The sequence below is a fragment of the Notamacropus eugenii genome, chromosome 4, assembly GCF_028372415.1.
Source record: "Notamacropus eugenii isolate mMacEug1 chromosome 4, mMacEug1.pri_v2, whole genome shotgun sequence".
Lineage (NCBI taxonomy): Eukaryota > Metazoa > Chordata > Mammalia > Diprotodontia > Macropodidae > Notamacropus > Notamacropus eugenii.
Genome location: NC_092875.1, coordinates 423,716,978 through 423,742,499, shown reverse-complemented (window position 1 = coordinate 423,742,499; position 25,522 = coordinate 423,716,978). Strand labels below are relative to the sequence as shown.

At 34.8% G+C, this 25,522-nt stretch overlaps 1 protein-coding gene across 3 annotated transcripts in view; it reads left to right on the top strand.

Moving 5' to 3' along the window:
- The window catches only part of NIPBL (NIPBL cohesin loading factor), a 271,821-nt gene extending 247,285 nt beyond the window's left edge, over nucleotides 1-24,536 (top strand). For 2 of the 3 annotated variants that reach the window (XM_072605795.1, XM_072605796.1), the window contains 15 exons: nucleotides 546-654; nucleotides 2,431-2,567; nucleotides 5,953-6,093; nucleotides 6,272-6,365; nucleotides 7,041-7,195; nucleotides 7,675-7,765; nucleotides 10,275-10,448; nucleotides 11,413-11,603; nucleotides 16,967-17,074; nucleotides 18,319-18,519; nucleotides 19,302-19,448; nucleotides 20,570-20,847; nucleotides 22,014-22,188; nucleotides 22,808-22,993; nucleotides 23,563-24,536. In XM_072605795.1, the coding sequence (XP_072461896.1) occupies nucleotides 546-654; nucleotides 2,431-2,567; nucleotides 5,953-6,093; nucleotides 6,272-6,365; nucleotides 7,041-7,195; nucleotides 7,675-7,765; nucleotides 10,275-10,448; nucleotides 11,413-11,603; nucleotides 16,967-17,074; nucleotides 18,319-18,519; nucleotides 19,302-19,448; nucleotides 20,570-20,847; nucleotides 22,014-22,188; nucleotides 22,808-22,993; nucleotides 23,563-23,928 (2,553 nt within the window). In that variant the 3' untranslated portion in view covers nucleotides 23,929-24,536. Of the gene's footprint in view, nucleotides 1-545; nucleotides 655-2,430; nucleotides 2,568-5,952; nucleotides 6,094-6,271; nucleotides 6,366-7,040; nucleotides 7,196-7,674; nucleotides 7,766-10,274; nucleotides 10,449-11,412; nucleotides 11,604-16,966; nucleotides 17,075-18,318; nucleotides 18,520-19,301; nucleotides 19,449-20,569; nucleotides 20,848-22,013; nucleotides 22,189-22,807; nucleotides 23,035-23,562 lie in introns of all 3 variants that reach the window. The other variant, XM_072605797.1, reaches the window with a different exon arrangement.
- Nucleotides 24,537-25,522: the final 986 nt, after the last annotated feature.

Sequence of the window (25,522 nt, the reverse complement as noted above, 5' to 3'; positions counted from 1 at the left end):
GTTCCCTTTTTTTTTCCTTGCTCCCTAAGACGAAGATCCCTGATAAAAGTAAACTGTTACTGCTTTCTTCCATATTTTAAGTTCCTGTCATCAGATGCTCTTTGAATACATTTGGAAAAATCTAGTTTTTCTTAATGTATTCTAGATGTTTTCCCAGCATTTTGAAAAATTCTCTGTATCAATTTACCTATTTTCAAGGCTTTTTCTAAGTGAAGATAAACTTCATACCAACTCTGTTTTTAAAAAAAAAAACACACAAACTAAATTCTTTCAAGATATAATTTGGCCTTGTCTTGTATTCCTGCTGTAACTCACTACAGTTATTTACTTACCTAGCCTGAGAACCTTTACCCTAGTTATGTCACCCTGTTCCCCTTTTCTTCTTAAAGATTATGTTGGAATTTCTTTTTAGAATGTGGTATTTTTATATGCATTGTTAAGTTATTGTATACATTTGAGAATTTTTATTTAAGACACTAGCCATTGTGTTTATATCATTGCATATTCAATAACTTTACTGGAATTTTTTTCCCTATCTGATAAAGCTGTTGAAGTCAGAAGAGGATGCTTCATATAAACCTGTGAAGAAAGCTTGTACCCAGCTTGTTGATAACTTAGTTGAGCATATCCTTAAATATGAGGAATCTCTAGCTGGTAAGTCACGCATTTTATAATATATGTAGAAAATATGTGTATATAACTATACATAATCATATGTAAGCATGTATATAAAATAGGGTACTTGACAATTTCCTGTACTCATTTTCTTCTCTGCATAGCCAGAGAATCAGCGAATATTTATTTAGCACTCATTCACTTCTAAATAACAAGATTCAGATTTCTTCCCGTGTTGTTAAAATGTAGTGTAGGTTTTTTCATCTACTTCCTTTTGATGTTGAAATCCAAATTATACTTTATGGGATTGTTAATGTTGAATAAACCTCTTAAAGTTGTTCTCTAAGAATCACAATTGAGTTGTTTTGGTTTTATTTGATTCTTCATGACCCTGTTTGGAGTTTTCTTGGCAGATATACTGGAATGGTTTGCTTTTTCCTTCTCTAGCTCATTTTACAGACGAGGAACTGAGACAGATATGTTTAAGTGACTTGCCCAGGGTTACATAGCTAGTAAGTGTCTGAGGCCGGATTTGAACTCGGGGAGATGAGTCTTCCTACTCCAGGCCCGACACTGTTCTATCTAACTATTAAGGTTACACATCTTACTGTAAATTATGGTACCTCCTAGGATCTAGAGTAATAAATGAAACTAAGCCCAAAGACCATTTTTTGCTTAATTGATAGGAATATCTTGAAAAAATTTAAACCTCCACTTTAGAATTTTTAACAGATAGATGAATTCTAGTTCTTTTAAATCATTTTTGTTAACTTATGACAAAGAAACTGATTTCACAGGTTTTAAGGAAGCTTTTTGTTTAATTCTGTGAGCTGTTGTTTATTTGATTTTTGGCCTTGAAAATTGTTTCTAAATTCAGTTAGTGGGTCAAAACACCTTAAGAAATTAAGATCTCATCTTCTGTCAAAACAAAGATCATCTCATTTTTTTGCCAATTCTCAATTTTGAAATTTAGCATTAAAATATAAATACATTATTTTATCTAATGTGGCAATATTAATATAGATAATCCAAAACTCACAAGACTCTATAGTACCTGAATAGTCAGCGATAAATCATTCTCCAGAAGAAATGTATGCATCCTTTAACACAGATGCCATTTAGTAACACGTCTGAATTAGTTCAGAGTAATACTTTACCCACTTTATCCACCTCTGTCTTTTTTCTTTTATCTTTCCCACATTTCTTCTATTCGTTTTTTCCTCTCTCTTCTACTCTATTGACAGTTAAGGGTATTACTTTTATTTTTAGGGCTAAAAAGATTATTGATTCCTACTCTAAAAATTCACCTTGACCCATGTAATACAATTTGTCCCCCAAAAGAAAACTTCCTCTTTTAACCCTAACACTCTTCAGCCTGTCACCACTCTTTTAGCCATCTTTATCTTACCCCTGTTTTGTGTTATTACCTCTGTTTTCTGTGTCCTTTTAGTTTAGCCCCATCCACAAGGGCAAAGGAAACCTATCTTATCTAAAATATACATCTCCCACAGTGCACAGTGTGTTGCACGCTTTAGATGCCTAATAATTATTACTGGCATTGAAATAGATTCTCTCCAGCCACAGCTAAACCGCTTTCCTGGCTTAGTTTTCCTCATCTGTTACTTCTGTCACTGAAATCACCCAGCTCAGCTCCTCATACAACTAAGCATCCCACCACCTCTGGGAGGAAAAGCCTTCTCCATTATCCTCAGTTACCCAGAGTTACATTATTTTCCCCCAAGGAATTAGTAAAACAGTTTAGATTGTATTCTGTACAATTTCCACTGTGTTTTCATTTTAATTTTTTTTTTCCAGATTCTGACAATAAGGGAGTGAATTCTGGTCGATTGGTAGCTTGCATAACCACTTTGTTCTTATTCAGCAAAATCAGACCCCAGCTAATGGTCAAACATGCCATGACCATGCAACCATACCTTACCACTAAATGTAGCGTAAGTATCAGAAAAGTGCCTTTCATAAGTAAAAGATGGAAGATTTGAAATTTATAATTCACCTAATAAGGGGAAATATCAACCAGAGTTTCACTAATAGGTCACAAACATTGAGCATGAAGAAAATACTCTTGTGTGTCCTTTATACATCCTTAGGGTAACATTGAGGTTTTAGTTTTTCATTAGTCTGTTTTTCAGGGTATATTTGTAAATGGAATGGAACATTTAGTTTAGTATGTATAATACTTTGTGTGTACATTTCCATAAAAACAAAAACTTAGATCTAAAATTATGTAATATATAGAGATGTGCAGGATAGATTTAAGTAGCCTGTTTGAGAGCTAAATTTTAAAATCATGGACTTTTTTCTACATATGTCATTCATTACTGCTATTTTGTGTTTTCCTATGAAAAAAGAAATTATTTGTCCTGATTTCTGTATATTTAATGTCCACCCCTGGTGATAGAAGTTTGTGAATAACCTCAGTTAACAGTTTGTCTTGAGTATTTTTCTAGATGAAAAAACTCAGGCCCTGGCAAGAAAAAAGAGGCAAGATGGTAGATAAAGACAAGGAAAATTTGTTTTACCATAACTCTGTCTTTACAGAGTCATTAAGTACATCCATAAATGACTACTTTGCCATTAGGCATTCTCTAGCTGACATACATAGTCCTTCAATTGAATTGAAAAGAAAGATAGTGAGATATAGTGAGGAAGCCTTGGAGGACAACAGGCACAAGAACTTGAGTTCAGAACTAGATGCCACCACTGGCCGGAGTTGTGATTTCTGGCAGGTCACTACATCTCTCTGGGCTTAGTTTTTTTCCTTGCCATAACAAGGATAAGAATGCTTGTCCTGGCTACCCGAGAATGTTGTTGTGAGAATCAAATTAGATGATTTACATGAAAGCTCACTGATAAGTGCTTATTAGAAAGGTATTTTATGATTCTCCTGTAGAGGGTTCATTCATTTCTAGGCCTTTTTTCTCCCACTCTTTTCTTTAAGAGAAAAAAATAACACTTTCTACCTTCCCAACTTTGTTTAGTCTTTGGGAATAAAGAAATGAGTTGTATTGCTTCACCTTTCTGAAAATTTTTCTCTGCTTAATGTCTTCAATTCCCTAGCACTTCCCAAACCCCTTGCAGTTAAACTTCTGTTCTGTCTCTATCAAAACTACTCCCTCAAAGATTACCAAATGAACCTCATCCCTGAATCCAAGAACCTTCTCTCCAGTTTCATCCATTTTGACTTCTCTGCTGACCTTACTCACTTCTTTGACACTCCGTACCCTGTGGCTACTATGACAGCACACACTGCTGATTTTCCTCCTTTGTCTTCATTTCCTTAAGACAGGTGTTACTTAACATCGTATTCTTGACCTATCTTCCTGTGACCTTTCTTGACGCACCCTCTTGGCAGTCTCATCCATTCCCACAACTTCAACTCTCAGTTCTATACGGATGGCTCTCAAATCTCCACATCTAATCTGGCACATTCCTTTCCATCCTTGAGCCTTCAGATTTGAATCTATAACTGTCTAATGGTATACCAAGTTGATATCCCTCAGGTCCATCATATTTAATGTGTCCAAAGAAGAATTTAAGATCTTTCCCATGTATGTACTCTGTTGTTTGCTATATCATATATAAATTTTCCTAGTCACTCAGCCTTCAAACCTCAATGTGGTTTTTCATGCTTTGTTCTCTCCTACCTTCTACTTAGAAAATATATACAGAGTACTACTGCTTCTGTCTACCTAGTATTTCTTATAACCATCCTTTCATTTTTTTCTATCACTACTATCCTCTACCCATGTGGATTATACTGTTACAGCCTCTTAATTGACCTCCCTATAGATGGTTGCTTCCCACTCTAATTCAATTCTAATTCTTTGTCACTACTGAAAAATCAGTCCCTGGTCATCATGCCACACTTCTTTGCTCAAGACCTTTCAGAGGTTCCCTAGAGTTCTCGAATACTGGATCTGCAGTCTCATTTGTGTGGGTACTCCCTCACCCATTCATGCCTTCCCATCCAATGTCCTTCTCTTCTTATTCATGTCCTGCCAGGAATTCACATGGGGAGTCCACCAGATGTGAGGGCACCTTCTTCACTTTCTCCTTACATTTCAGAGATACTAATGGAGCAGCCTTCCGTGGTGCTCTGTTGCTTGCTTTATCACATACAAATTCTTTAGTCTGACATTTAAGGTCCATTTATGATCAGGGTTTAACTTAAACTTCTTTACAGCCTTCTTTTTCCTAAAAGGTATATTATGCTGTGATCATATCAGACTACCTGATACCCTTCCCAAAAGTTCAGCACTTTCTTAACTCCGTACCTTTACCTTTTTTGCTTATGCCTGAAACGTTCTTCTCTTACTTCCTTATCTATGGCTATTGAAACCTATTTATGCATCAAGAACTCAGATTTCCATTTCTCCATTTCTTGTTCCCTAGTGTTCTGCATTTTAATCATTATATAGTTATGTATTTTTTATGTGTCATATTTTCCATGTTAGACTGTGGGAAGACTCTGGTCATGTCTAGATAGATAGCTACATAGATCATATTAGTTGCAGCTTATCCAATGTCTAACTCAACATTAGGCAATAAATGGCAATTCAGTAAGTGAATCATAATATTAATTGGAATCTTAATAAGCATAATGAATATATGATGAATGCTTCTTGGTTGTTAATAAGCAAGGTTCCTTGGCTGAGCAAAGTGAGAAAGGGCAAATTTTTTTTCAAAAAGTACCCCTTTGGAAACTGTAGAACTCTAGTTTCCAGGATCATCTTCATTCTTATACATTATTGATTTATAATCCACCAATTTGAGAAGTACTAGCTTAAAAGAATAGTCATTTTTAAATATTTTCTTAGGTTTCTGCCATTTATTATTTTAAAGAAGTGGGACTTAATTTTATTCATTCACTGAATGAATTCTTATTTTATGTTTGTAGTAATAAATTATTTTGTCCTATTAAATATTATATTTGGTTTAGATTTGAAAATTTAGATTGAAGCATTTAGTTTAAATAATAGCATTTTTGAGCTGTAAGAGACCTTAAAGATCATGTAGTTCAGTTTTCTCCTTTTAAAGATGAGGCCCAGAAAAGTGAAATGCCTTTTCCAAGGTCATACACGAAGTTAGTAAGAAATGGGAGAGTAGAACCCAAGGCTTTGGACAAGCATTTTTTCCACCTTATCACACTACTTCTCTATATTCTTGGAAAGAGAAGGAAAGAGTTGATTTTTTCATATTAAAGCTGGCATAGTTGTTTCACCTTATCTGCCGTTACACACACACACACACGAATCTAATTCTTCCCAGATTTTGAGTAATCATAAAATTTAATCCTCCTTAATTTTGGTCTTACAGACACAAAATGATTTCATGGTCATTTGCAATGTTGCAAAAATCTTAGAATTAGTAGTACCGTTGATGGAACACCCAAGTGAAACCTTCCTTGCCACCATCGAGGAAGATCTCATGAAACTTATCATCAAATATGGCATGACCGTAAGTATCCTCTTATGTTTATATTTAGATAATACATCATTAACTGGTGATAATTGTTTAAATATTGTAGTTTTTTTAATTAGCCACCTGGATTTTTAAGGAAAGTTGAACATTTTATAGCTTTTCATTTTGCACTTACAATCTATCTAAATGGTAACATTTTTCTATGTCTTTTTAGGTAGTGCAACATTGTGTGAGCTGTCTTGGGGCTGTTGTAAATAAAGTCACACAAAATTATAAATTTGTGTGGGCTTGTTTCAATAGATACTATGGTAAGTTAAGCATAAAGACATAAATTTGACATAGTGCATCAGCTCTGTGATTTTAACCCAAGTCCGGTACTATGTCTATACTGAGAGACAGGGTGGGAGGATGTGATAGCCTTCCACAATGACAGCCTCAGAAATGTTAGGTGTATACCCCTAGAATATTCTTCCTTCCCCAAACCCATTAAATTAATTGAAAATTAGAGTTGCCTCATTTTTTGTCTTTGTTTCCCCAGCAGCTGTAGCATAGTACCTTGCACACAGTAGGCACTTCACCCATTGGCCAAATTGAATTAAATCTTTGTTCTAACTTCTTCTTGGAAGTTATTTACACTTTCAGCCATTCTTCATGGACTTTGATAAATTCACAGCCTACTCTGTATTGTAAAATTTCCCATATTATTTTGGTGATTCATCGTCAGCATCATTCTTATCATTTTCAAGACCCATAATGTATGTATTCCTAATTTTTTTTTAAGGTTAGAAATAGTTACCCTGTGGAATAGAATCAGCATAGAAAAGTGAGCAGATACAAAAGTAATTCACCCTTGTATTTGCATGAATGTGTTCTTGATGAGATTATTTACTCATTGTCGTTTTTGAAACATTTTATATAATAATTAACACACTAATTCAGGGACATAATGGTGAGTATGATTAAGTGAAGGATCTCTTCATTAGGTGCACTTTCAAAATTAAAAATTCAGCATCAAGAAGACTCAGCCAGCACCGTACTTACATCAAATAAACCAGCACTGCTTAGATCCCTTTTCACTGTTGGAGCACTGTGCCGTCATTTTGATTTTGATCAAGAAGACTTTAAAGGCAGCAGTAAGGTAATATTCTCCAATTTACTTAATTTGTTATTTAAAAATTTTATCTGTAAAAGCAACAAATGACAACACTGAAAAATGAGTCAGTCTATCTAAATAGTAAATCTAAATTGTCTTCTGACTACTAAAATGTGTTTATGTTTTGCTGAATTTTACTTATTAAAATTCTAAATCAGTTTAATTCCAGTGGAAAGAAGTTAGAGACAGGTTTCACTTCAGTCTGAGAGAACATTTTTAAAGTGATAACTGTCTGAAAATGGAACAGGTATCTTTAGATAGTGAGCTTCTGATTACCAGAGATAGTTAAGCAAAAGCTGGGTTATCATTTCAAAAAGTTGTTATAGAAGGGATTCTTGCATCAAAGAGAAATTAGAATAGATACTTCAAGGATTCTAGGTATTCTTTAAGGTTGAAAAGTAAAATCTGTATAGCAAAGACCAAAATTCCATCAGTTTTTTTTCTTTCCCTCTTTATTTGGCTAGGTTAACATAAAGGATAAAGTACTTGAACTCCTGATGTATTTTACAAAACATTCAGACGAGGAAGTACAAACCAAAGCCATTATTGGTCTAGGTAAGATAGTATTTTAAACTTTATTTTCATTGCGGATTTGGGGATTAAGGTTGGCCAACCTCAGTGTGACAACTGCATGTTCTTCACTTGTTTCTTATCTTACAATACATAAAAACTAATTAGTGAGTTTTTGAATGCTTTTACTTAAGTGTTGTTCTCTTGAATGTGCTGGTAATAGCAGCATGATCTGGTGTATGGAATACTGGACTGGGTGTTGGAACTCTCTTCTTAGCTTTCCCAGTGACTTCCTGGGTGACCTTGAGCAAGTCTCTTAACTTCTTTGTACATCAGTTTCCTCATCAGTAAAATGAAGTTAACAATATCTATCCCCCATCTATCTTACATGGATATTGTGAGGATTAATTAGTTTATAAAGCACTCAGCAGAGAAAGAAGGTATTTTAAGTAGCAAGGATTCAATCCTGGTTTTATTTCCTCGACTTACTCTTAAACATTCATTGCATGTATGTTCCTGACTCTTGAATAAAGGGTAATTTACATATAGGATAAAAATTTACCCTCTTGTATTTACTCCCTTGTAGCTATATAAATAGCTACCATAATGCAAGTTACTTTACAAATTTAAGACACTTCTCTTATACCTGCCCTAGGAGCATTGCATGATTGGAATATCTTTTTATTCTAACTTTGGTTTTTCAGTGTCCAGGGTACCTGAAAATGCTTAGATGTAAGCTAAAGGATGAGGAAAAAATGAGCAGTGTAGCTGTAAAAGGGTCTAAGTTGACATTTAAAAGGCTCTTAAAAGTTGTCTTAAAAATGGTACAGATCTAATTTCTGATGCTAAATCACTCTTGATTTTGACACAAACAGTTCTTTAACTTACTGGAAAGAAAACTTTATGGCCTTTCTTATGTAGGGCTTGCTTATTGAGAGAAAAATGCATCAAAGTTTAGCATTTGTTGTAATGTTTGAAAGTTATATGTTATTGTCATTTTTATTATTGATTTTTTGAGCAAGACCTTACCTATCCTACACTGTCAGGTATGTGTTTCTGTCTTTCCATTCAGAGGCTTCAATAGTAGGGAAAAGTTTTATTAGGGTTTTTAATGGCTTTTTCTAACTAGGGATGCAGTTTTGTGCAGTATTAGCTTCAAGCCATTTAAACATGAATGTATACTATAGTAGGAAGTTTATGTAGTAGAGAGGCCCCAGTAATAAAACCAGAAGTTAAAATATTCAAAGAAACGAGATAGAATTATTTTAACTTAAAGAAAAAGTACTATTGAGGAAATAGTTCTAAGATCAACAATTAGAAGACATTCTTGCTGAGTCCTTAGATATGCTGTGTGACCTTGAGCAAGTTATTTGATTTCTCCATGCTTTGGTTTCAGAATTAGAAAGTTAAAATAATATTATGGTAGCAATAAATATTATGGGCTTTCATGTACTATTTAGAAAACACTTAAAGACCTTTAAATAAAAATAAAATTTCATTGCATAATAAGACATTATTATGTCAGTACTTCAAGAATCTGTGATTTTGTAGATGTGTGGATACTCCTATCAACTCAGATTGCAACCCCTCTCTGCTTTTAAGTAAATGATCTTTGGGAGTTAGCCTGGCCAAAACATTCCATCCTCCTACAATACACCTTGTAGGGAACCCATCTGAGTTTAATTGGGCCGCTCTTCAGACAGTTTACACTGAGTTATTCCTTGGGCTCTACTTCAAGCCTTTCTTGCTTAATGGTCCCCCTGTGACTGGTATTGCCCTGCTTTCAGAACTTGGAGTCACCTTATTCCATAATTAGACATCAGAATAAGACATTGGTAGAGAATGTTTATAAACACAAATATTAGTATGCTGCATTAGTAAAATCAAGGTTGTAGGTTCAGCATTTCAACTGCAATAAGAAATCATTTAAGGAGAAATCAAAGGAAAACCGCTATTTTAGATTTCAGTGATTTTAGCATTGTGGTTGACACTTGTGGAATAACCTAAAATGAGCCATTTTATTATATCAGGCAGTTATAGCTCAACTTTAAAAGTAACGCATATATAGTACCTTTTACTAGGGATCTGAAAATGTTTAAAGACATGACCTCTTAAATCCTGAAAGCATCCCTGTGAGGTAGGTGGGTGGTAAATATTATTGTCCCCATTTTACAGATGGAGAATTGAGGCACAGAGAGATTAAGTGACTCACCCTTGGTCACAACAAGTCAGTGGTGGAGCCAGGAATAGAACCCAAGACTCCTGACTCCCAATCCACTCCCCTAGCCACTAGGCCCTGCTCCCTCCTCAAGTTTTCCTCTTGTGTGAAATTCTCCTTTGAAATGCAATTTCTTGTTTTTAAAACATGGGGGAAGAAGTTCCTGCTCTAAAACTTCTCTAGGTAAGGCTACCTGCATACTCTTAAAGTCATTTTAAGTATTATTTTTATGAACTAAGGAAATTATATCTTTTACCAAAATTTTCATTATATTTTGAAACATTTTACCTATAATTTGAAATGACTGCATCAAAAAATTTTTTTCCATTTCCCTAGGATTTGCATTTATTCAGCATCCAAGTCTAATGTTTGAGCAAGAGGTAAAGAATCTGTATAACAGCATTCTAGCTGATAAGAACAGCTCGGTAAATTTAAAAATCCAAGTGTTAAAAAATCTCCAAACCTACCTGCAAGAAGAAGATACACGTATGCAACAGGCAGATAAAGACTGTAAGTGAACGCTGTTTCAAGTTATTTTTTTTAAACATTGAATGTACCTTTATGGGAATAATAATGCAGGGAAAAGGGTAATTCATTTTTTTTTTTACTTTTAGTGAGTGTTATGAGGCCATATTTTTCTAGAGCCCATGGTGCTCTCTGATTAAATAATCCTAAATATTATTGACTTGCTAAAAGAGCATTTATAAACTACTGCAAGAGTGAGTTTGCTTTGAAGCTAAGTAGCAAACTGAAAGAAAGCAGAGGAAGTAGAACTGATTTTAAAATCAATTCATGGACTTTTCTTAATTTAGAAGAATAGAAGTGGCGTTCCTATGGTATAAGAACATTTTCTTTTCTTTGTGTGTAGGAAGACGGAGTATTACTGCATTTCATTTTTTCTTCATTTCCTTTAAGTATTTTTTAAGCATGGTGAAATGCTTAGAAATGTTTAAAGTTCAAATAAATTTAAGTCTTATTTGGAAGAGAGAGGGGATTAAGAATTGGATAAGGAAAAACAGTGCTCATTAGCACTGCATATACTCATAAATTCTTGCTTTGGACTCTCATTTTTTATAGAATCCACTCATATATCCATGCCTCTGTTGACTTGCCATTGCTGTGGACCTGTTAAAACATACTGAGCAGATTATGCTTTTCTTTACATCTATTACATTTTCAATTGCTGTCTTCTGATAGATTTGGGTAGATATCTGACTTTCTTGATTAGATTTAATTCACTATTCTCATTGTCAGCCCATTCACAAACTGTCTTTTGAAGGTTTTCACTTCTGAAGGTGACTAATCTCTGTTTTACCTTGAGTCTTACTGCCTTTAGTTCAAGGACTAACTCTGTGAACTCACCGTTTGAAGGTTCTGTGATTCTGAACAGAGACATAAGACAGAGCAATAGAATGTACCCAACAAAAAGAGTATTTTCAGTCAAACTTGACTCAATCTGTCCTTCCTTTCCTAGGGAAGAAAGTAGCAAAACAGGAAGATCTGAAAGAAATGGGTGACGTGTCCTCAGGGATGAGCAGCTCCATCATGCAACTTTACCTCAAACAAGTTCTTGAGGCTTTCTTTCACACCCAGTCAAGTGTGCGCCATTTTGCCCTAAATGTCATTGCATTAACCCTCAATCAGGGACTCATTCATCCAGTTCAGGTAAGCAGGGATGAATTCTTTTTGATATTGGATCCAGTTATATTATGAGTTGATAAAGTTGTGTTTGTTCTTCATATAAGTGATACATTTGCCTTCTTTACCTCAGGATCTTATAGTGTTTGAAAAACTCTTCCAAAATGAAATTTTGGTAAAATATGTAAGGAATTTTTCATTTTACTAGAAATATGAGAAAGTGTGTGTACAAGCAACTCAGTAGCACGGTGGTTAGAGGGCACAACTTGGAGGTCAGAAGACCTGAGTTCTCATTAATAGTGATAAATCTGAGCGAATCCATTAACACATTCTCAGATTTGGACCAACAGTATATATTTTTGAGGTAATTAACTAGTTTAGGTATGTAGTCTATAGAGCACAAATTAATGACTGACACAGGGTTGAATCTGTGTTCTAATGAGAATTCACACTAAACCATAACCAACTTAGGTAAGCCAGAATTGTTTTGAATTAGCTATTCAGAACCTTCCTCTTATTTGCCATTACTTACTTGCTAGGTTTATATAATGCTTTTCCTCAAAACTTAGTTGTCCAATCAAAAATTTCAGAATAATATTTCAAATCAGTTTGAGAAAAGATACTTTTCTAATCGACTAGTATCTTTTCAGACTTAGAGTCTCACTGTAATGCCAAGAGCAATTTAAAAAATCCATGGTGACTATTATGTGAATGATTTTTGGCTAATATAAGGAAATCCTAAATCCTCAAAAGAAAATACAAGAATTATATCATTGAATTATATTATACTCATGTAATTAAATCTAACTTTACTTTGGAATTTGGTTACGTAAGAGGAAAAGTCAGTGACAATCAGGGCTTCCATCTCTTGCTACATAGATGAAACTTCTGTCTTCTTCTGCACCAACTTGTTCCTAATCTCTAGCATTTAAAGGGAAAATTTTGGACCAGTGAAGCAGGGTCTCCCATTTGACCATCCCGTGTGCCTTCTGTCTCATGTTGTATTTACCCTCTGTTTGCATGCTTTGGTCTTATTTGTCACCAAAGGAAGATTCTAGAGTCTGATTCTTTTTCCGATTTTTGCTCATTTCCCCAGCCATTTAATGACTTTTGAGCTCTTTGTCAAGATAGATCTCTGCTTCCAGTGGGCGTGAGAGGTGTACTGTCAGCCGCTTGATCCCCCCACTATCTGTGGGCCTAGAGCTCCAGAAACAGTCGGGGTCTCTATCTCTGCTGCTGCTGTGGCTGCTGCAGGTTCCTCCTCCCCTTCCCTGCTTCAGCCTCCCTGGGGCTGGACCAACAAACTCTCCCACACTGGTCCCACAGGCTTTTCCCACTGACCTTCCAATTTATCCGCAGTGTTTTGGGGTCATGAAGTCTGGAAACCACCACAGGTGTGAGAGATTCAGTCCCCCCAAGTCCTGCTCAGGTCCTGTCTGTGCTGTCATGGCCCACGCTAGACTGCCCTTCCCCCCGCGTGGCGCAACAGACACTTCCCAGCGACCTTCCAGGCTGTCTTTGGCTGAAGGTTTGCCTCACTCTGTTATTCTGTGGGTTCTGCAGGTCCAGAATTTGTTTAGAGCCATTTTTTACAGGTATTGGCTCGACTTGGCAGAAGTTCTGTAGAAAGTCCATGCTGTTACTCTGCCATCTTGGCTCTGTTTCCCCTTTCCCCCCAGTTTGTCTTATATTTTACAGAAGAAATTGAGGCCATTTTCCATAAGCTCCCTCTTCTCTCCCTCACCTATCACTCAGGTGCCTTTTATAATTACGATGGCAAGTACCTCTACCTGCTTAAGCAATCCCACACTATCCCTTGTCCTCCAAAAGTTTATCTGCTCTGTCATCCTCACTTCTTTTTAGTCTCTCCCTGTCTACTGGCTCCTTACCTACTGCCTACAAACATGCCCATGTCTCCTCCATCCCAAAAAAACCCCTCACTTGATCCTTCCATTCCTGCCATAAAACTTTATATCTTTTTTGCCGTCTGTGAGTAAACTTCTTTAAAAAGCCATCTACAATAGGCACACATACTTTTTCTCTCTTTTGCCTCTTACTTTCTTCTTAACCCCTTACAGAGTAGCTCCCAATTTCATCATTCTGCTGAAACACCTCTCTCCAAAGTTACCATGATTTCTTATTTGCCCAGTCCAAAGGCCTTTCCTCAGCCTGTCTGCAGCCTTTGACACTGCTGATGACCCTCTTTTCCTTCATACTCACTTTTCTCATGGTTTTCAGGACACCACTTTCGTCTGGTTCTCCTTCCTTAGTAGCAGTCTCTAACGTTGGTGTCCCACAGGGTTCTGTCCTGAGACCTCCTCTCTTCTGCCCCTTTACTACTTCACTTGGTGATCTCAACCACTTCCTGTGAATTTACCATCTCTATGTAGATGATTCTCCAATTTACCTATCTTGCTCCAACCTCTCTGCTGTCCTTCAGTCTCACAAGTTCATCTGCCTTGCAGGCATTTCATACTGGATTTCCTGTAGACATGTTAAACTCAACATGTCCAAAATAAATCATTATCTTTCCTCCCAACTCCTCCTTCCCTCATTACTATTGAGAGTGGCACTATCCTCCCATTCCCTCAGACTTAAAACCTAGATGTCATCCTCAACTCCTTATATTTGTGTTTAGTCTGTCAGTTTTTCAGATACTAACCCCACCTTTGTATTTGCCCTCATCATTTCATGTTTACGCTGTTGTGATAGCCTCGGGTGTGTATGCCTGTTTCAACCCTCTCACCATTCCAATCCATCCTCCATTAAGCTGCCAAAGTAAGTTTCCTAACATGCAGACCCCACCATGACACTTCCCTATTCACCCCCATGATTAAAAATAAAATCCTCCGTTTGGCCTTCACTGCGTTATACCTTATTCCCAGTGTCAATCCACTGACACTGGCTTTCTTGCCCTTTCATGAGTAATACTTAGCATCCCTCAGCTCCTTGCATTTTCTCTAGATGTCTCCCATGCCTAGAATGCTCTTTCCTCATCTCAACCTACAGGCTTCCCTGACTTCCTTTCAAGTCCCAACTGAAATCTCATCTTGTATGGGAAGCCTTTTCTAACCTCTTTTAATTCTAGTGGCTTCCCTCATTATTTCATGTATATAGCTTTACTTTTACGTATTTACTTCTTATCTCCCCCATTCGATTACAAGCTCCGTAAAGAGAGAGGCTTTTTTACCTCTTTCTGTATCCCCAGCACTTAGCAAAGTGCCTGGCAGATAGTGGACACTGAATAGGGAAACCATATGCAGAAAATATGCCTGTGAAACACTTTGACGTAGCAACATTTCTTTTTAGTCATTTTTTTTTCCATAACTAGTTTACCCTTTCAAATGGCTAGAACATTTTATTTTAATCATTTTTAATTGAAGTATGTCTACAGCATGTTGTATACTTCTGCCTCTTTAAATATAATTAAATAGAAAATATAATATAACCCTTTCTTAATTATCTGAAGTCCATAATTATGAACTGCATTCTAATAAATAATATTGTGGAAGTAATTAAGTATTGTAATACTTAATATTATAGAAGTGCTTACCTCTATACTTAATGAACTTAGACTGCTTTTGTATCTAGGATATGTGTATAGGTAAATACAAAGCTATAATATATATGTGTTTATATATGTATGTGTCAATATTTGTGTATATATAATAAACCTATATAACATATAAGTATATAAATGATAAGTGAATATTCAGAAATATAAATAACCTATAAATTACATGTCTCCATACATACACTCCCCCAACCCCTTCGTTGCTTTCTTATTTTTTGATTCTCTCAGACCATCTTCCTATGAGCACAGAGGCCAAATCACCAGTCTTGGTAGAATTATGTGATTGAAAACCCCAAGGCCTTTCCTATGGGAAGTGCATGTGATTTTTTCTTTTGGTGGCTATTTAATTATCTTGGGAGTACTGTTATGGTATAAGTTGCCAGAAGTTTGACCTTCAGATGATTGGGACATTGTTGTGTATAACTGATTTATTGAGTTTCATACATGGACATACAAAAATTTTTTTTCTACTTCCAAGATTATTGATGAAAACGTAACTTTGAGAACTCCTCCCAATTTAAAATTGTTAAAAGCTTTGGGTATTGAATTAAGGGGGTGGTGGGTGGGAAGAAAATGGAAAGAGTGAGAAATAATAGGTCTATCATTATAAGTTTTATTTCTGAAATCGTTGCCTCTGTAGAACTTGTGTACCCTTTGGGTGAGGAGTACCATATTGACTCCTGTCTTACTGCAACCTCAAGACTGATTATAACCAGTGTATTCTTTATGCACTGTAACCCTCATTATAATACTATTTACTTTGAAATAAATATCAGTGCAACAAAGTTTCTCCTGATACATTCCATCCTTTCCACATTATGAACCCTGAGCATTGTCTTGAATCTTTTGATATGGATTACATGTAAAATTATATAGGATCACATGATGTATAAATGTGAATCATTATTTATTATATTTTATTTTAATCTCTAGAGGATTTTTTATACCCAGTAAAATATGTGATCATGAGAAGCATCATCCTTTGGATCAGGAAGACCTACATTCATGACCTTCAAATCACAAAATCTCTCAATGCCACAAGCACTCTCTGAAACTATAAGTTACAGAAGAGCTAGTTTCTACCCAACAGGTGTTGCTAACATTGATAAAATTACAGTTCAGATCCTTTCTTTCATAAAAAAGCTATGAAGATGTTAACGTACACAATATAAAATTGAACTTTGTGTCAGTTCATCCAGCATTTTAAAGCACTGAATAAGACAGTAGCATAGTTTTCCTTTCAGATGTTTGACTTTATTTAATGTCTTCAGAATTAAATATTTCTCTACTATATTGTATAGGGAAAGTATATAGAAGTCCCTTCTGTAATATCTCTTCATGCTTAGTCAACTCATTTGACCGAAAGAGTGCTTTAGGGGTCTAATCACTTCAGAACCCTATCTAAACCGTAAGGATAAGAGAACAATTTTGTTTTTAGCTATCGAAGTCTTAAATTTACTAGTCTCTTGTAGGGATTCACTGCATGGCATAATTAATACTAAACCTTTCATGTGACTTCATAACTGACCAATGAGATTTCAGAGTGGCTCCTCAATCTGGTCTTTGCCTGTGGTCTGACACTTTCTTCTGTAGATTACACCTGAGAACAAACTAACGCTTTATGAAAGAGGTCAGAATCCTTGGGTAAATGCTAGTTACGAAAGCATTTTTTGGCCATAAGGAACTTATCAAGCTATAATTCATGTAAATGACTTAGTCAAAATAATTCTTAAATTTTCCTAAGATTTTAGCTGAACTAGCTTTCAGGTAGTTTGCAGTACCTCATTGACTTAAATACCCTTTATTTCATTTCTAGTGTGTGCCATATTTAATTGCTATGGGCACAGACCCTGAGCCTGCCATGCGGAATAAAGCTGACCAGCAGCTTGTGGAAATAGACAAAAAATATGCTGGATTCATTCACGTATGTACTTGAAACATGTATAATTTAAATTTAATTTGTTTTTCCTTGGTTTTAATTTTGAATACCCCGCAATATTTATCAGTTCTTTTCAATTCGTTAAAAAAATTTTAATGTGTCTTTAACATGTATTTTTCTAAGTGTGTGACTCTTTAATCCGTGTGTACCAAGTTTATTTCTAAAATAAAGTTCTAATTTAAAATAAATTATTATAATGGAGTAAGATTAGCAGAATGATACAGAAGGAAGAATGGGATAAGGAAATCGAGAGATCTGAATTCTAGTTTAAGCTCTGCCTCCATAAACCTTTACTATAATCAGTACTATTAGTTTATTCATATCTTAAAAATACAGATTTTCTCAATCTTTTAAAATTATTAGTTGGACTTCAGAATTATATGAGCCTTAATGATAAATAATTTCAAATAGCAGTTGCTAAATACTGATACTACTTGTGTGCCTTCATTCAGCAGCCTTAAGCAACTACTTTGTGCAAAACACCATACTAAACCCCCAAATAAAATAAAAGGTAGAACATGATTCCTGTTTTTATGGAACTTAAAATCTAACAAGGCAGGGGGAATTCTATATATATTTACCTATGCAAAATATGTTGTAATAAGAACTAGTGCAGAATGGTTGTTACTCAGTGAGTTTGGCAAATGAAAACTTAAAGTGTTATGTACTGAAATCATTCTCCTGACCAAATTAATTTTTTTTTAATGTTGTATGGAAGGATTATCAGACTGAGCAACTATGCTTTTTAAAAAGAATGTATGGTTTCTTAGTAGAATTTTTAATTCCTCCTTTTGATATGAAGGCTTTGTATGATAGTAGAAAGAGCATTAAATCAGAAAACAAGAGTTCTCCTACTTATTAGCTCTGTGAGTTTCAGCAAATCTGTTGACCTCCCTGGGCCTGATCTCTAAAATTAGGACGTCAAATTATGCATCCAAAGTCACTTAGAGATCTAAAATACTATGATCTAATTTTCAGTTGTTTTATAATTGGAAGTAGTCTTGGATTTTTAAAAAATGGATATTAGTATCTAGTAAGATAGTTTTCACTTAAAATTGAGAACTACAAATCAACATTTTACAAAATTCTCTTCTAAGGTGCTCTTACTATGAAATAAGAACCAGATGATGAAGTAAGACTCAAAATGTATTTCAGGATATAGTACCCTTTTATTTTTGTTTTCTTTTTTTAAAATTTCAATGATAAAAATGAAGATTTTATGATTTCAGATGAAAGCTGTGGCTGGCATGAAGATGTCTTACCAAGTTCAACAAGCAATCAACACATCCCCAAAAGATGCCGTAAGGGGTTTCAGACAAGACGAATCCTCTAGTGCTTTGTGTTCGCATCTTTACTCCATGATCCGAGGAAATCGCCAACACAGACGAGCCTTTCTAATTGCTTTACTCAATCTCTTTGATGACACAGCAGTAAGCATGAAAAGCTTTTTCTTAATTAAATGTTCTATAGTGTTAAATTTTACCTTCTGGTATACAATGAAAATATTTAATGTCTGCATTCTTAATTTTTCTAAATATTTGCAAATTAAAAGATTACCCTGAAAAGGAACATGATTCATTCAAAATTAAAGTATGAAAATTTAGTATAACTAAAGTGTAGTTTATCTTAGGGTAGAATGCTTACCAATGAATTTAATAATCACTCTTTATTAGAGTTGGGATTCCTTCTCAGGTATGGCTGGATTCATTGGCTCCATAGGTTTTTTCAACTCTGAAATTCTGTGATATTTAAAACTGACAGAGAGAGATTGAAGGAGGGATGCAAAATGCCAAGTTGCGGGGCAGGTACAGACAGTGAAGGAAGATGAGCTGGGATGTGGTGGGACCAGGAAGTGAGGTCAGCATTTAGAGAGATCAGCAGCTTGGACGCTGAGGAGAGAGGGCAGAAGGGAGACTAAAGGGAGAAAGGCTGGTCGAACCCTGGTGGGCTACTGAGGCTTCCTGAGTGCTGTTTCCAAGCTTATCCCTTTCCACAGGAAGACAAACTGTCCTTTTCAGATGAGAAACTACATGATGGGAAAAGAAAAATTTATGAACCCAGCTCATGTTTGGTGCAAGGGTGGAAGGAAAAGTTTCTTTTTTATTTAGATGAGAAGACAATGCACTAGGCATTGACACCTGTTTTTTTGCATTTCATGTTGAGAATATGAATATACAAATTTTTAAATATTTTGATCTTTTTTAACTTACAGAAAACAGAAGTGAATATGCTCTTGTATATAGCAGACAATCTAGCCTGTTTCCCTTACCAGACACAGGAAGAACCATTGTTTATAATGCATCATATAGATATTACCCTCTCCGTTTCTGGCAGTAATCTCCTACAGTCATTTAAGGAGGTAAGTTACACATGGGAACCCTTAGTGCATCTGTCAAAATAAAAGCATGGTATTTTCACTGTTTTGCTTCTCAGTGTTTATTTTTATTTCTTTGACAGATGTATAAACTCTTAAGTCCACATGAAACTCTTGGCAGTCCTTGAATGGGAGAAAGTGAGCTAAATGCCACTTCTTTTCTCTTACTTTAAGCACTGACCTTGGGTGTTGTAAAGGCTTTTTGTACATACAATGAAATCACCATTCACCAGTGTCTAAAACTTACCTATTGATATTAGCACTGTTGTAGAGTCCTGTTAATGGATAATGTATATTCTTTTTGGTCTTGTAGTTTAATTGTGAAAGTTCCTGCTGTTGAACTGAGAACAAAGTTTGTCATTGAATAAATACTTAATTGAAAGATACCAATGGTATTTTCTCCTTGGGTAAAAGTTTAGTGTATACAGATTTTAAATTAACCAAATTTCTAAGTCAGGGAGATCTAACTTTAAAGAATTCTCCAAATCCTTTGACCATATTTTATAGTATATATGCTCCCTTGTTCACTTACTATTGCATGTATTTGTAGATTCATTTTCTGCAACCTTCATCTACTCCAAGGCTTTAATTCAGTAAAATTACGTGTTGTATTTCTGTCTTCCTTTTTAGCTTAGGCCAACCTGTTTATATAAGCTTGATGATTTCATCAGGATCTGATCAAAGTTGTATGTTATACTATTGAAGGATTCTTGAAAAGGGGAAGAGCTGATTAAAATTAGGTGACTTTTTTGTCAAGTTCAGCTTACATTAATTACTGTAATGATTTTTTTCTTTTAGATCCCATAAGACATTATACAAAACAATAATTCTAAATATTGAATTGAAATTTTGTCATTTATTTTCAGATTTTTGTTATATCTTCAGAGAAAATAAGTGACTTCAAAAAATCTCTTGCCCTGCGATTTTATTTTGTTTTGAGGCTAGTTTTTTTCTAGGAGTATGCATCTTCATTTTTATAATGAAATAGGATTTGATGTACAGAAACCTGAGTTATAGAAGAATGTTAGGGACTATTATATCCTGTCAGATGAGGCCCATATTTATCTTCTCAGTTCTGAGATGAGCCGATTTCTTCTTTCTTTCAGTCTATGGTGAAAGATAAGAGGAAAGAGAAGAAACCTTCACCAAACCGGGAAAGTGCATCTGGAAGTGACAGTGAAGAAGAGGTTTCCAAACCTCGAAAGTCACGTAAACGAGTTGACTCGGATTCGGATTCAGATGAAGAAGATGACATAAATGCTGTGATGAAATGTTTACCTGACAATTCAAGTCCTTTAATTGAGTTTGCCAACGTGTCCCAGGGTATTTTATTACTTCTGATGTTAAAACAACATTTAAAGAACCTCTGTGGATTCTCTGATAGGTAAGGAGAAAGAAATCGTGACAGAAGGCTCTTACTCAAACACTTTAAGGAATAAGGAACTAAGCCTTGATTGTGTGCTCTTCTTCACATTGCAAGTATTCCTTTGCATGCAGTGAGAGTAGGAAGGTACAATCACAATAAAAGGTTGCTACTAACTTTCTGATCTCTCTTAAATTCTTTATTAGCTGTCTTTAAAACATTATGTACATGGCCTTAGCGGTAGATGTGCACTAAGAATATCTATAGTCTTCCTCCAAGCTAACTTCATATAAATCCTATTGGTCTTCACTTTATATAAATTTTGGACTCTCTTCTGAGACAGAGTTAGAAAATGTGCAAATTCTTATAAATTCAGAGGAATATCAGTACTCCTAGAAGGGTAAGCAGTTTTCCATTTCTACTTTCTCTGTTTTCCTAGTTCTTCCTTACTCTATCTCAAAGAATGAATGAAGGTGTGTTTTTCATCTACTCTACAAGGCCAATGCTGGTCTTTATAATTACTCCAATTTCTGTTTCCTTGTAGTGTTTTTTAGCTTAATTACGGTAGCGTTATGTATATTTTTCTCCTGCTTCCTCTCATTTCAGTCTGCTTCAGTTCATATGTCTTCCCATTTTTCTTAATTCTTTATATTTGTCCTTTCTTAGAGTACAAAATACTATCTCATTATATTCAAGCCCCAAAGACTGCTTCTTTTTCTGTATTACGTTATTCACATGACCATCCTGATTTCATAGATGACCCTGTTCTTTAAATAGAATAAGATGTTAATATCTTATTTGGTTCTTTGAGAAATACAGTACATTGTAACACACAGGCTTTTGGGAAATTAAATTCATGCCTTTCTGCAGACTATGTTTCTAGATATAAGTATTACTTTCTTACCCCATCCTAATTTCTGAAATGTGCAAGGTGGCTTCCTAGAGAATTTTGGTTTGGTTTGGTTTTTTTTTTTGAAAAATTAAGTGATCTCAGAATCTCTTTGAATTAAGTTATATTAAAGCCTTAAAAATTTTAATAAAATGTACTTAATTCAGATACTTCTCCAAGTGGCACATTTCATTTTATTAAAGTTGAAATTCGGTTTATTGTGGAATGGGTCAGTGTAAATGTCAGTGCTTCAAATTTTAAAAATCTCAAATGTTGGGGTTTTTTTTCCTGAAAACAGTAAAATTCAGAAGTATTCTCCATCTGAATCTGCAAAAGTATATGATAAAGCGATAAACCGGAAAACAGGAATCCATTTTCATCCTAAACAAACCTTAGACTTCCTGCGGAGTGATATGTCTAATTCCAAAATTACAGAAGACGTGAAGAGGAGTATAGTTAAACAATATCTAGATGTGAGTAATAAAACTGCAAAATATATTCCTTTTTTCACAAATATTGTGTGCAGTATTATATGGTTTTAATGATATTACTTTTTAAACAGTATAAAATACAGTGGCTTGTTCATGAAATCTTTGACATTAAGAATTGATAATAAAATATCTTTTTAAAGACCACTTTAAAATATTTCATTAGCTTTCTATGTTAAATGAGTCCTAATGGTTAACTTTCAGCTTGAAATCATCCTTTATAATGTAACTTATGTAAAACAAGAAATCAAATACAAAGCCCATTAAAAATAGCATATTCTTATTTAAACAAAGATGCCGTGTGCATCCTGTTTTTGAAATAGTAAAATTATTTTAACTCTCCAGAGATAAAATGTTCATATCTTCCAGAGCATCTTAACTATGTTTATTTTGGATAAGTCATTTTAAAAAAATCATCCTCCCAACAATAATCATATCTGTATTTTAGGTGGTAAAAATATAATATCAAATGAGGAAGGAGGGTTGCTCCCAAAATTTGCTTGAATTAGTATTGCCAAATTGTCTTAATCATGTAACAGTACTTAGCCAGGACTAGATCCTTAGTATTCTGACTGAAGTTGTGAAATATTCTTCTTTTTTATAGTTCAAGCTCCTCATGGAACATTTGGATCCTGATGAAGAAGAAGAAGAAGGGGAGGTGTCGGCCAGCACAAATGCCCGGAACAAAGCGATTACCTCACTGCTTGGAGGAGGCAGCCCTAAAAACAATGCAGCTGAGACAGAAGATGATGAAAGTGATGGGGAGGATAGAGGAGGAGGCACTTCAGGGGTGAGGCGGAGGAGGAGTCAACGTATTTCGCAGCGTATTACGTAAAATGATTTTTATGTGCTTATACATGTCAGTCTATTATACTAAATGTACACAAAGTAATGTAATCTACCAGAAAAAGCATTTTGTAGATAGATATTCTCTACTTAACCATTTATACATCCTTTTGTAGAAAGTTTAATAGAAAAGACAATAAAAAAGAAAAAATACGGAAAATAGACTTACCCAATTATAAAGGGTTATTAATTTTCCTTTGCAATGTATTGTATGTGTCATCCTTTTTATTGTTGCCAGGTTTTTTATGTAGCTTTATGATTTATGTGTATATATATATACATATATATATTTTATATATCACTAAGAGTAAAGACGGGTACAAATTAAGAGTATGTGGTTTTACAAGTGTTAACCCCTTGGCGCTGGCGGTCACGGTGCGTCTCATTACCGGCAATGGAAGTATGCTGGGAAATCCCAACTCCCGGCGTCAAGGGATTAAAAGCAATAAAAGCAATAATTTCACTACAGTTCCGTGTGTAACACTTGGTCTTTTTTCCCCCCCAATGTTTTAGTCATTGAGAAGGTCAAAACGAAATTCAGACTCTACAGAGTTGGCAGCACAGATGAATGAAAGTGTTGATGTCATGGATGTCATCGCTATTTGCTGTCCAAAGTACAAAGATCGACCACAAATTGCAAGAGTAGTACAGAAAACCAGCAATGGCTTCAGTGTTCAGTGGATGGCAGGCTCCTACAGTGGCTCCTGGACTGAGGCTAAACGCCGTGACGGTCGCAAACTGGTGCCTTGGGTAGACACTATTAAAGAGTCAGACATTATTTACAAAAAAATTGCTCTAACGAGTGCTAATAAGCTGACTAATAAAGTTGTTCAGACTTTACGATCGCTGTATGCCGCCAAGGATGGGACTTCCAGCTAATGAATTTGTACATGCAGCCAAATTACAGGAATTTTAAATGAAAGGCAGAGAAACTTGAAATATCAACATTCTGGCAAAAAAAAAAATCAGTTTTATGAAGAGTAAGAATGGAACCTGGGACGCAGGAAAAAAGAAGGAAATGTTTGGTAAACATTTTTGTGGGAGCTTCCTTCGCTGTTGTGCAGCAGAAACTTCTCAGTTCATTTTTACTCCCACTGTATTATAGTTTAACAAAAATTGTTTATATCTTGAAAAAAAACTTTCTGTTTAATAAAATAAACAAGTGAATGTTGGAAATTAGTCTGTTAATGTTCTTAATAAAGTGTTCTTGGAGTTTAACCTAGCAGCGGATGGCTTTCTTTAGCTTAGCCCAGTTTCCAGGGAAGCATTGTTTTTTCCAGGCTGTAAAATGGCAGAATCCCCTGGATATATAATTTATTCTGTTGAAAAAAAAAAAGCATGCAGTATCTATGACCTATCTGCAGGAGGAGTTTTTGTAAATGTAGATTTTGATGTATTAGGTCACCCTGAAATAATACAAGAAAAGGGATCCCCAGGCAATCTGGTGGAACGAATACTGCAATAAATTTTTTTACTTCTCTTTGTTACTTGTCTGTTTCCATTTGAATTTCTTATTGTAAAGATATGTTTAAATCCATTTATATTATTTTGCAGTCCTTTATGTAAAATTGACTATTATCAGTGGTTTTCAAAGCAAGACATAAAATATTGTTTATACAGTTTGTATAGGCTGACTGACTTCTGAATAATTGGTACCTTTATTTTTCTCCCATAAAAGGGTGTATACACAGTTAACTCCAGGGTTTTATTGTATCCTGCGATCTTTAGTATTAACTATATATGATTTAGCACTGTGCCAAACACATTTTCAAGAGTACATTTTGATATAAAAAGAAACTATAGTTTATTCCTTGTATGCTTCAATTTCTTTCTAATGATGTCAAAATGATAATTTTGATAGTTTAAACTTTGGGAAAACTTAGCAATCGCTCTATTTTGGGTAACTAGCATTTCTCTTGGTTAAAATTGTAGAGGTTTATTTGCGAAGTAATCTGAGGATTGAGATGGGTATGAAATTTGGTAATTATACTACCTTTTTCACAAATGATTTTTAATGCTATTTGTATATTATAATATTTTTTACTAATTGAAATGTTTTTTTTTAATTTTCTACTTTAAAGTTGTATCATAAATCTTTTAGGAGCACTTACCTGTATCCATATATGTCAACACAGACTTCTTTTGTCTGACTGGGAAAAACAAGTGCTTGTTGGGTTGATTTCACTAGTGACCCAAGTAGCAATAGCTGCTAATGTTTGAAAATCTGTGGGGAAAGAGCAATTTTTACAAAAACCAAACTGACATTTCAAGTTTAATTCTCTAAAATAGGTGCACTTACAAATAAATAAACCTGATTTTTTAAGACACATTTAACTTGTGGAATGCTCGGTTTTAAGAAACCAGCGAACAAAATTATATTCAGTTTGTGAGGAATAGTAATATTATTGCAAAACACTTTTTTTTGTACAAACCTATTAAACTGAAATGATAACTCAGGATTTAATTCCTATGT